Consider the following 12,257-nt stretch of genomic DNA (forward strand, 5'->3'; position numbering starts at 1 on the left):
TCTGTCACTGAGGACGAGATCTTGTGGAAATGCGAAGCTTTTAGAAAATAAAACCAGAACCAGACAAGCAGCAAACACAATTGAGGGATTCATTTTGACGTTTTATGTAAGTTACTTGATCGGTATCTTCGACGAAATGTTGCTGCTACGTTAGTTGAAATACGAATGGTATAAAACGACAATTTTGCCCTTTTAAATACCCGTTGCATTCCACTTGTTTGCCCTACAGAACAAGTGAGGTAGACTGGGACCAAATCGCACAACAATTATTAGGCAAATATTTGAAAACTTAAAACAGCTGTGCTGTTTATTCGAATAATTGATCAAATCAAGTGATGGCTTTGAAGATTCACGAGGAAGTAAATATTAGCAAATTAAGGCTGTATATCTAGTCTAGACTTAGTACCTCGTTTCCTGAACTTACTGATAACAGCTGTGTCTAGAAAATTTGCAAATTAAAAGGATTGCAGTCTATATTCAAAGATCATATTTAGAAATGCACCAAGGAAACAAATCATTGACCGATAGCACCATCTATTGGATGGTTATTAAGATTTTTAAATGTTGATATCGAGCACTTTTTTCTCCGAAAAAACTTATTTGTGTAATGAATTTCTTTCAGATTTTTGTAGTTGTAGTAGTTTTTATATGGATGTTATATTTTTCAATAGCAACTTGAAACTAGAGTTGATACTTTTTCAAGCTACTTGTTCAGCTAAGGTTTCCTCGTATGGCTCATTTGGAAGTTTGGCTGGATTCTGTAAACGAGCAAGAATTTTAATAATCGAAAAAAAAAACTATTGACGACTCAAACACTTACCAATTTTTTCGCGCGATCCTCCAGCACTCCATAAGCAAAGTGATTCAAATGCAATCCGACGGGAAGGGCGACACCCTGAACGCGATACAGAGCGTGTTTATCGGCCTCGATTTTAGGAACAGCGTGCACCGCTCCTATCGTGCATTTACCCAGCAACCCAGTTGAACTGATCATTGGCCCTTTACTGATGTCCAAATGCTCTCCTACCCGGTACACCGTTATAGATCCATTATGTTGCCCAGATATACTAGGAATCTGCTCCAGCTTCAAGGGGTTATCACTGAACATTTCCTGGGCCAGTTCTAAACTTACATCCAACCTTTCAATCGGTAGGTCCTGCTGAGCTAACTTGATCATTTCGATCGAAAGAGCACGCAGTTCTTGAACCGTTGGTTTCCAACCGCTCTTAGCAAGGGCGATGTCATGCACAAAGCTACCAGTTTTGACTGCAAATGAAAAGATGATTGTTTAACTTTAATGGTTATGAGTTTTAGGAAATTAGATTATTACTGTTGGGTTTGGGAAAACTGTGCAAAAGCAGTCCGGCTTCCGGCTTGAAGCTTTTCTGCAGAATGGCCCCTAACAGGAATGAGCACGTCCTCCAGAAGGCTTTGTTTGCCAGATGTGGCTCGGCAGACGTAAAATTTAGCAGCTGCAGGGTACAGGAATCCTCCAAAGGGCGGCGCATGTCCCAGGGAGTGTTGTTATCGAGCAGGGCCAGTGCCGACATCCGGCAGTACTTTTCACCGATATCTGTGAAAGAAAATTTAGTTAATTTGAAAGTTTTGCCTTACGGTGAAATGTATCTCACGTCTAGCACAATCGTATGGCGTCGATAGATTGCGGTTCATGATCAGGGTGGTGTCCTGAGGGGTACCCAGATAGCGGATTTCGATTTTTTCAATTCGACCCACTTTTTCCCTCTGCCGGTTTTGTTCTTTGGTGAATAGCTCACTAGCTAAGGTGCTGAGCCTAGGAGACATCGTAAAAAATCCTGCGAGAGAAAAACACAGTTGAGCAATTTTAAACAATATGATCGGTCTGATTTTCTTCAATAACGTCAATAACTAAAACTAGTCCGAATCTTTCAATACTTCAAATTGACTCAATAATTTTTCTTTCTCTTTGATTGAATAACTCATCATACTTACGTTGTGGGTGGAACTGAAAGCGACTCAAACCGGTGACTGAGCTTTTCAAAGCCATGTTACTCGAATGGCACCAGGTTTAACTATTGTGAATCTGAACTCTGAAGAAGAATAAGCACTTTTCCAATAGAATCAATCGTACAGAAAATAAAAATTACGGAGAATCACTGCTACTGCTGAAAAAGCACGAGCACATCACAATGTTTATTTGTTTACATAATAAATCCAGCCGGCCGAAAATGCAAAAAAAAAATGTCAAAACGTTGAAGTTAGCCCTCATAGGTTTTTAACGTATGGTTTCAAACTGTCGAAAACTGTAAATATCAATTTTGCCGTCGTTGCTCAATCACATCGTAAGCTAAAACTAATCGTTTTGTATTGATTTTTTTTCTTCGTAACATAGAAAATCATCATTTTGTTAAACTCTTTTTAAGACCCATTGAAAAAGTATTCCATCGCAATATGGTCAAGGGGTGATTCGTTGCACATGCTTCTGAAACCCACCACCAGGTAGCGCGGTGGCTACAGAATATCAACCTGATTCAATTCAAACTATCAAAACCTAAGTGCAAGTTCACTGGTGTTGGGAAAAAGTGGTAGAAATTTTGACATTTTAAAAATTTTACAATGCAAAAACGTTTTCAAGATCTTGGGGCGTTATATTTTTTTACAACACTGTTTCTATTTCAGCCGTATGTGATAGAAATATTGCTATTTTTGCATCACAGCATGCGAAAATAGAACACGTGTTATAGAAAAACTTGAAGGCCACTGATCTTGAAAATGCTTTTGCATGGCAAAATTTTCAAAATGTGCAAAAAGTGACGAAATTTCTACCACTTTTTCCCAACACCAGTGAACTTGCTCTAAGTTATAATTTTCAATTTCTAATTTTAGTTTGATCAATGTTTGGTTTTTGAATGAAGAACACCAATTTAAAATTTTTGATTTTGATTCAATTTGAGAAAGGAGAATAACATCTAAAAATCCTTACCAAATAAAAAAAAAACTTGAATTATATTTAGTTTCCCTTCAATATCAGCTAAAAACAACACATATTTAGTTAGAAAAATTATTTTATTTTTTATGATATTTTCTGTATTTTTTGTCTTTTTGTTATTTTTTTGTCTTTTTTGTCTTTTTTGTCTTTTTTGTCTTTTTTGTCTTTTTTGTCTTTTTTGTCTTTTTTGTTTTTTTTGTCTTTTTTGTCTTTTTTGTCTTTTTTGTCTTTTTTGTCTTTTTTGTCTTTTTTGTCTTTTTTGTCTTTTTTGTCTTTTTTGTCTTTTTTGTCTTTTTTGTCTTTTTTTCTTTTTTTCTTTTTTGTCTTTTTTGTCTTTTTTGTCTTTTTTGTCTTTTTTGTCTTTTTTGTCTTTTTTGTCTTTTTTGTCTTTTTTGTCTTTTTTGTCTTTTTTGTCTTTTTTGTCTTTTTTGTCTTTTTTGTCTTTTTTGTCTTTTTTGTCTTTTTTGTCTTTTTTGTCTTTTTTGTCTTTTTTGTCTTTTTTGTCTTTTTTGTCTTTTTTGTCTTTTTTGTCTTTTTTGTCTTTTTTGTCTTTTTTGTCTTTTTTGTCTTTTTTGTCTTTTTTGTCTTTTTTGTCTTTTTTGTCTTTTTTGTCTTTTTAGTCTTTTTTGTCTTTTTTGTCTTTTTAGTCTTTTTAGTCTTTTTTGTCTTTTTTGTCTTTTTTGTCTTTTTTGTCTTTTTTGTCTTTTTTGTCTTTTTTGTCTTTTTTGTCTTTTTTGTCTTTTTTGTCTTTTTTGTCTTTTTTGTCTTTTTTGTCTTTTTTGTCTTTTTTGTCTTTTTTGTCTTTTTTGTCTTTTTTGTCTTTTTTGTCTTTTTTGTCTTTTTTGTCTTTTTTGTCTTTTTTGTCTTTTTTGTCTTTTTTGTCTTTTTTGTCTTTTTTGTCTTTTTTGTCTTTTTTGTCTTTTTTGTCTTTTTTGTCTTTTTTGTCTTTTTTGTCTTTTTTGTCTTTTTTGTCTTTTTTGTCTTTTTTGTCTTTTTTGTCTTTTTTGTCTTTTTTGTCTTTTTTGTCTTTTTTGTCTTTTTTGTCTTTTTTGTCTTTTTTGTCTTTTTTGTCTTTTTTGTCTTTTTTGTCTTTTTTGTCTTTTTTGTCTTTTTTGTCTTTTTTGTCTTTTTTGTCTTTTTTGTCTTTTTTGTCTTTTTTGTCTTTTTTGTCTTTTTTGTCTTTTTTGTCTTTTTTGTCTTTTTTGTCTTTTTTGTCTTTTTTGTCTTTTTGTCTTTTTTGTCTTTTTTGTCTTTTTTGTCTTTTTTGTCTTTTTTGTCTTTTTTGTCTTTTTTGTCTTTTTTGTCTTTTTTGTCTTTTTTGTCTTTTTTGTCTTTTTTGTCTTTTTTGTCTTTTTTGTCTTTTTTGTCTTTTTTGTCTTTTTTGTCTTTTTTGTCTTTTTTGTCTTTTTTGTCTTTTTTGTCTTTTTTGTCTTTTTTGTCTTTTTTGTCTTTTTTGTCTTTTTTGTCTTTTTTGTCTTTTTTGTCTTTTTTGTCTTTATTCGTTTTTTTCATTTCATATTACGATTTTTGGACTAGTTTTTCAAATAAAAAGACTGGAGACATTTCCAGAGTTTAATTTTTTTTTCTTATATTGCGCAAAAAAGTAACGCATTGGCGATATTTATTTCGCTAAATGCATTAAGTAATAGTAACTTCATTTTCTAAAAAAGAGTAAAATATCTTATGGTGACTTTATTCGAGCTTTAAGAAAAAAATATATCTCAATGATTGAAAATTATTTCGTTAGGCTTCTGGAAAGTGATCCTTTTTTCCGGAATAATACGTCTCAAGGAGCTCCAGCTGAGCTTCGCATGCATGAAACGAAAAAAATCACATTTGATTTATGAAAATTGAATGACACTTCCGCTAGCTGCAAAGTAAAGATATATGTTCGTACGTACATATTTAGGATTTGGAGAGGTTCTCTTATGGTAGTTTAGAGCAATTTTAGCCAACTCCACGGATAAAAGCTTCAGCACAATGCTGTCGTCACATCGTAAAAGCTCTTTCTTTGGCACTTCCTAAGGTAGGCGCACATGGTTTTGGCTGTTAATCAATTTCCCGAATTTATGGAATTTGAGCTTGAACACAATTTTTTTTTTCAATTGATTCTTATTTTGTTGAGGTTTAATTTATTTTCTATTTTTGATGAAACCCTTACCATAGTTTTGAAGAAACATGTTGGCGACATCAATATTATGCACAAATATGCCATCAGCACATCCATTAACGAAACGAAAGGGTGTATAATTTATCTTGGCAAGTAAACATACTGCGAGTAGCGATTCATGTCACACTTATCTGCGACCAAGCGTGTGTTACCCACTTCTCGGTATTATCACTAACCCTACTCTAAACGTGCTAATAGATATTTTGGGCCAAGTGCTTTTCTGTACGATAGTAGTCTGTTTTGGGAAAAGAAAAATGGTATTACCAAATATGTTTTAGGCCCATTCTAATGAGATTTCTCCTCCCATGGCAACCGTCATAAATTGGTTACAATAGTTTCAACGTGGTTCTTTTCAAAGCTTAAGTTTTAGAGCTCACGAGTACCTAGTTATTCGAGTCTTGCAGAACAGAAGTCAAACCGCCAGCTCTCCAATCCACCTGCTGTAACCTTTTGTCAGTGATAATATTTTTGACCGATAAATGTGAAACGTTTTTGCAGCATCAAAATGCCAATAAATATTTCTGCGAGTCCATCGTCAGCAGACCATAAACACACAAACTGGGCCACATAAATTCATGGCTCCGTGGCCAAGCAGCCCGGCCGAATGAGTTTGTATTGAAGGCTACCCATAATGTGGAATACAAAATATTATTTTAATCAACATCTGACCGGATTCGGCACGAACCACATTCACTTCCCTCGTTAACCGCCATTAGCGAAGAGGATGCGTTTCGAGGCTCCTGTGGAAACCTTTGTTCCGAAAACCGCAAGCTATGCCTACATTGGCGGCCACCAAACGCCTCCAATCCAACCAGTCTCTTCAGTTCAGTTCAGTTGATCGAATTCAATCCATTCATCCGCAAATCCTACCGAACCATCAGCATGTTTTGCGGTAAGGATTAAGCTCGATTGCGGGACGCACGCGAAATGGTTCAGCGATAAACAGACGGTTACCGTTTTTATAAACTTTACAACAATGTTTTTAATTATCGTGAAAAATATGTGCGAATATTGGATGAATATTTGTATCAGACGATGGAAAAGTCACACCGAAACTAACCCAAAAAGAAATAAATTACGTGCACATTATTGCTGAGCCATGTTTCGCAAACGTAGAAACTTTCTGCCCAAACGTCTCGTAAAGAAAATTGAACTTCGATTAGCACTGTGAATAAATGGCACGTGTTGTTAGACTGTTGTCAAATTTACAACAAAAGTAATCGACTGTGGACGAACAGAAAATTCTTTTTGAAGAAGGGTGAATCGTAATTTTTTTCTAGAAAAGTTTTCTTTTTTATTTACGTGACGATAAAGTTGACCCGCAACATATTTTTTCTATTGTCGGTGAGAGCTGTATTTTGAAATGGCAATAATCGTCTTACACAACATTATTGTTTCTGAATATGCATGTAGGTATACAGTCATAATTTCAAAGAATATCTTATCATAAATAGCTATAAGCTTCTGCTCAAGGATTTCGAATTTGGAAAATTTAGAAAAAAAATTATGCTAGAAATATTTAAGGGTGCACAGTGCACACTATGAAACAAATCTGGAAAATTACATCACATATGATGTAAATTAAGGGGGTGGGGGAGGGGGGGGGAGGGGGGGGGGGGTGGGGTAGGGTCTAACGGGTATAAAAAAACACCACTTACACGATTTTTTTTCTAGAGCTATCGTTCAAACAAATGTATTCAAATTTTTTGCATTATACAAAGCATTGTTAAAAGATCATTTAGTAATTTTTTCGTAAAAAAAATATTGAAAAATGAGCCGGTGACGGAGCACTTTCGAAGATGCCTTTTAGAAAACAGGATTTGCGGTGGACACTGTATCTCAGCACAGAATCATCTGAAGTCAAAAAATCAGAGCAAAATATTTTTAATAGATGTTTTTCTAGACCCCAACGTTTTTATTTAACTTAAAAAAAATTTTATGAAATTTTTGTGACTGTTTGAAGTAAAAACTACGATTTTTCACGAAAAAATCCGCCATTTTTCACCTGTAAAATCTCCCCAAAATAAAAAAAAACAAAAAAAAAACGTTGGGGTCTGGTATTTTATATGTAGAAAATATGTTCCAAATTTGAAAAGAATCGGATAAGTAGTTTTCAAATGACGATGTCCACGGACTTTAAAAATGTGCTTTCGAGAAAAACGCGTTTGAAGTTTCTGCACTTGCTTTCTTGCAGTATTAGATAGGAGGAGATAAAGGCCTATAATTTCTGCAGTTTTGCTTCAATTGACTTGAAAATTTGACACAACATTTTTGAAATGTTTTACAATAAGAATATAAAAAAATAAAAAAATCGACTTTTTGAAAGTGTTAGACCCTAGCCCCCCCCCCCCCCCCTTAAAAGAAGCATGACATATGATGGATTTTTCAGTGCGAGTTAAATATTACACGTCTGTAAATTTTAACTGACGTGTAAAATTGGATGCACACTGCTGCTCTTCCCCCCATGAATTTCACTGGATAAAAATTATTTAAAAAAGTATGAAACAAGAGATGGATTATGAAAACTTTATCAAAGTTTCTTTTTATACTCATTCCAATATCCTTCTATACAACTTACACATCCTTTTATAAAAACAACCAGCGAATCTATAATATCCTCGGCGAAAAAATTTTGATATTTTTTTTATTTGTAGGTATCTGGTTTTTATAGACCAGATGTGATAGTAAAATTCTCTAGGAGACTTGCGATTGCGACACATAGGGTTATTTTCACTACCAAACAACTATCTTCATATTGTGGAAGTTTGGCTGCATAAAGTAAGAAATTGAAAAAATCCTTGAGTGTTATTTTAAAATTTTGCCATTTTGAATTTGTTAGCTGAGATTTATGAGCTTCTGGCAAGAGCCATCTCGAATGCCCGGGACGTTGCGCAGTGGCTTGACACGCCAAATAGATGTTAGAATGGTAAACTTTGCTAAAACATTTTTTTAATTCGACTCACATCTTATATTTTCAGGAATAATTTGAACGAAAACGATATTTTCCTGAACTTCCAACTTTTGTTTCCAAGAGAAAAATTAGAACAAAAATCCAAAAAAAAAATCTGAGTATATGGTTCCCAAACAATAGAAAACGATTCCAAAACTCAATTAATTATGTATATTATATACTAATGTCATAAATTGCCATCGATCTAACAGTTTTTAGATAAGAAAAACATCTTAAGTCTTGTGAGTTGCTTAATTTCACATAGTTTTTTTTTTATTTTTCGAACCACAGTGTTCTGTAGGAGACCACGTGGCATTTGCTTAGCAGACTGCAATGCAAATGCTATTCGCACGCACACCAATGTACCTTCGATTCATGGTTCCTAATTAGCGATTTTAGCATTTTCAATGCTTGGATATGACTTTTAGTAAGTCGAATCACTTATGTTCTCCAACTTATTTCGACGCTTAAGTTGATAGAAACGGTCAATTAGTATGAAAACATTTGTGCGTAGTTTTAAATGAACTTTTAGGGAAAACATCAGCTCAAAAATACATCTTTAATGAACATGTATTTTTCCAGCTTCCAACACTGGTGGTGTATTTCGATTGAAGTTGCATGCCAAGAAATGGAACTGAGTTAGTTTTAAATTTTTATTCAAAACCTAAATAAATATTTATTCTTTTGTCTTTTTAGTATTTTTTGATTTTTTGCCGAGTTTAACTGTAGGCATGTGTATTTATTGCAAATTTTTCTAACGAACGTCCTTGTTTGAAATCACATGTGAATTTAACAGTTGCACTAGAAAGGTGAGTTCATCTGATTTTCATTAGGTGATTTCCAACATAATTGCCTCGGATGCTGATCGAAAAAAATTTAACTACTTTAATAAAGTACAAACAATCAAAAATTTCGGTATGCACAGATTTGAAACAAAGTATTCTCTTGGCAATTAAAATATATTCAAATGTTTTTAGCTAAATTTGGACCTGAAAAACATGTAAAGACATGTTGGCATGCCAAGAAAAGGACCATGCCAAAATAGGGCTCACTTACCCTAAATCTGGTATTTTAAAATTGTCACTTTAAGAGCTCTTTATAAAATTTCTCTTTATAAATGTAATTTTTCTAATGGAAAATAATACACACGTTGTGAGAGATGAAAATGTAGAAAAAAAATCCAAGCTATCGCTTATGATCTTAGTTTTGTCATGTTCTTTGAGGAATTTTTGATGAAACATCAGTAAGTCACACACACGCATCCAATTTGCAAATCATAATGCTTGTGGGGAATCGTGGGCCACCTATAAGTTGGTGTTTTTATACACATTCAAAACTTAAAATACGTTTTTCCTATCTGCAAAGTTTTCTTATACCAAATAAAGAGTTGTTAAAAATATTTTGTCCATTTTTTCCAACGCGATAGAGACGAACAAAAATCTTACATAAGGAATTTTGCCGAAACGTTCGCGAATCAGGAATAAGGAACTACTCGATCATACACAACTCTCTTTTTTTATTTCCTCATCTGAAATTGCTTTAAAATAACTAATTATGAAATTTCAGTTTTGGGTCAACTCATAAACTTTGCACGTTTTCTTGTTAATTTAGATTTGGTGGCCCACATTTCCCCACAGTTTTTCAAAATCCAAAAAAAAAAATACTTCGGTATCGATTTTTGAATACGGCGAATGCGCCAAGACCTTTGTTTTGAGAAAAACGCATTTCAAGTTTCAGAAAATAAAATCAATTTTCTATTTAGCTAAATAAGTCGCTAAAATGCTTTCAAATTGATTTAATTTCATCACCCGATCGACAAATATAGCTTTTCCGTACTAATTACTTCAAAAAATTAATAAATATAACTGTGGGCCCTTTTACCACAGACTGGTGCTCTCATTTTGTTTATTCGCCAAATTGGAGCGCCCTTTTGAATTGCAGAATGACTGTTCGCTTTTTGGATCACTCATTAAAGAAGCAATATTCAAGCAAATTTTGGCTTGAAAGCGGGTCCAAATGATCACATTAAAACATTAGCACATTCAACGATCTTATAAATACTGATTTGTACATCTCCTCGCTCTGGAAAACAAATTTCAAAAACTTCAATGCCCTTTTTCTATCTCGAAATAACTATTCGCCTTTTTGTTCGCGACAAAATTTTGAGGGGAAATGGGCCAATGAACTGCGGGACTACACACTTATAAAAAAAGCTATTCGCCTTATTTAAAAAATTAAATTTAACTTCACTCAAATAAGAAAAATTAAAAGAATATTCAAAAATCGATATCGACTTATTTTAAAACAGTCAGAACTCGGGAAATACATGTATTTAAAAAATGCCTTATGATACCTCAAAAATGTAGAAAACCTTTCCATTTATTTTTATTTCTATCTTTTATGGTAAAGAAGTTATGAGGCAAAGAAAAAAAACTGGCCCACGATACCCCACTCTCCCCTACTACAATAAATAAATTATAGAAAAAAGTGATTAGTCTTTTTCATTGTTCAAGTAGGTACTTACACATAATTCCTATTCCTTTTTTTAAATAATTTTGAATTATAATAAAAAATTATGAAATGAAGGGTTAATTCTGAAAGTTAATACTTTTATTCAGTGAAGAGTTTCAATCATTTGCAATTGAAATAGCCAAGCTTTCTGATTCAGAATATCAATTTGATATAATTGAAATCCAGAAGTGTTGGTTAAAAAATCACTAAATGATCTTCTGACTGTTTAGCACAAATTTTTTCAATGAACCTTGTATTTTTATAAGTTATACCGGAAACAAGAACTGATAAAAAAAATACAAATTTGCATTTAGTGCTCCTAAATAAGTCGAAATCAATTTTCAAATTCTTTGCGCCTCGGAAAACGTGAATTTTGTTTCTTTATATTATAGTTTTGAATGCAGATTTTGGGCTCTGGAGATGAATTTGAATCTTTATCGCAAACACCAATTCCTTCATATTGAAACAGCTTTTATAAATACTTTTCTTGTTCCTTTTTAGCTCTAACAACTCATAGGGAACGCAAAAGTCATAACACGTATTTTTTTTTCGATTTATAGTTGCTGAAATCTCTTGAGAAGTTTTAAATTTAAACTCTTGCTTTAAATATTTTATATTCGATTTATGTTTGGCAGTACTGGACACTGGACAGTGGAGGAAGGACCCAAATGGGCCTGTGAGACCATCACAAAAAAAAGTACTTGAATTCAATCTTTCAATCTTTCAATTTTGTATTCAAAAAACCTAAACAACCCTAATTTTGAAGGTGTGTGTGTAGAATGTTGCTCCTATTTTGATTTTGGAATTCACACTTCATTTGTCAAAATGCCGTCCAAGAAAGAAGAGCAGCGTATCAAAATTTTACTCACGCATCGCGAAACTCGACGACCTCACCGAAAGCTCCAAGGCAGCAGGTCTCAGAATCAATGTCCGAAAGACCAAGTCGATGGAAATCAATACAGAAAATCGTTCCAATTTCGTGGTAGCTGGACAACAGGTTGAGACAGTGGAGTGCTTCCAGTATCTTGGTAGCCAGATTACGCCTGATGGTGGTACCAAGAAGGACATCGAAACCCGGATCAGAAAAGCCCGATTTGCGTTTGCGAGTCTCCGAAACATCTGGCGGTCACGCCAGATCTCTCTACGAACTAAGATCCGAATCTTCAACTCAAACGTCAAATCCGTATTGCTGTACGGGTGTGAAACTTGGTGCACATATGTGGTGACGACGCGAAAACTGCGCGCTTGGTGGCCTGGCAACTGGATCTCAAACGTTGAACTTCATCGCCGGTGTCATCAAAAGGCGCTAGAAATCGAGATTCGGGAACGTAAGTGGAGATGGATTGGGCACACGCAGCGAAGAGATGAAAACGAGATTTGCAGAGAGGTGCTTGACTGGAATCCAGATGGGCATCGAAGAAGAGGCAGGCCCAAAAGCTCGTGGCGGCGAAGTCTAGCCGCTGAAATCCGCACAGTTGACGAGAACCTTGGCTGGCAGCAAGTGAAGACGCTGGCTCCGGATCGCCAGCAGTGGAGATCTTTTATCTCAGCCCTATGCGCCGGTCAATCGGCGCTGGACCCTTAGGTAGGTAGGTATCGCGAAAATCCGAGCTACTCGCACGCAAAGCTGACAAAATCGCTAAAAGTTGCCAAATCAA

General features: G+C 34.2%; 1 protein-coding gene across 1 annotated transcript; it reads right to left on the reverse strand.

The window, feature by feature from the left end:
- Positions 1 to 631: 631 nt before the first annotated feature.
- On the reverse strand, positions 632 to 2,196 carry LOC129747496 (39S ribosomal protein L39, mitochondrial). The gene is made up of 5 exons (XM_055741748.1): positions 1,972 to 2,196; positions 1,632 to 1,814; positions 1,331 to 1,573; positions 821 to 1,266; positions 632 to 758 (listed from the first exon to the last, which is right to left on the reverse strand). Exons 1-5 carry the CDS (start codon positions 2,024 to 2,026, stop codon positions 699 to 701), a joined length of 987 nt encoding a protein of 328 aa, XP_055597723.1. The 5' UTR covers positions 2,027 to 2,196; the 3' UTR covers positions 632 to 698.
- Between the last annotated feature and the right edge of the window lie 10,061 nt (positions 2,197 to 12,257).

The sequence above is a fragment of the Uranotaenia lowii genome, chromosome 2 (assembly GCF_029784155.1).
Source record: "Uranotaenia lowii strain MFRU-FL chromosome 2, ASM2978415v1, whole genome shotgun sequence".
In the NCBI taxonomy this organism is placed as follows: Eukaryota; Metazoa; Arthropoda; class Insecta; order Diptera; family Culicidae; genus Uranotaenia; species Uranotaenia lowii.

What these genes read in the sequence shown, in the direction of transcription:
- LOC129747496 (XM_055741748.1), bottom strand. Translation starts at nt 2,026, where the DNA reads ATGGCTTTGAAAAGCTCAGTCACCGGTTTGAGTCGCTTTCAGTTCCAC. An exon ending in GCCATACGATTGTGCTAGAC is followed by an intron (nt 1,574 to 1,631) that starts GTGAGATACATT and finishes TTTCTTTCACAG; the next exon opens with ATATCGGTGAAAAGTACTGC. An exon ending in CAGTTTTCCCAAACCCAACA is followed by an intron (nt 1,267 to 1,330) that starts GTAATAATCTAA and finishes TTTCATTTGCAG; the next exon opens with TCAAAACTGGTAGCTTTGTG.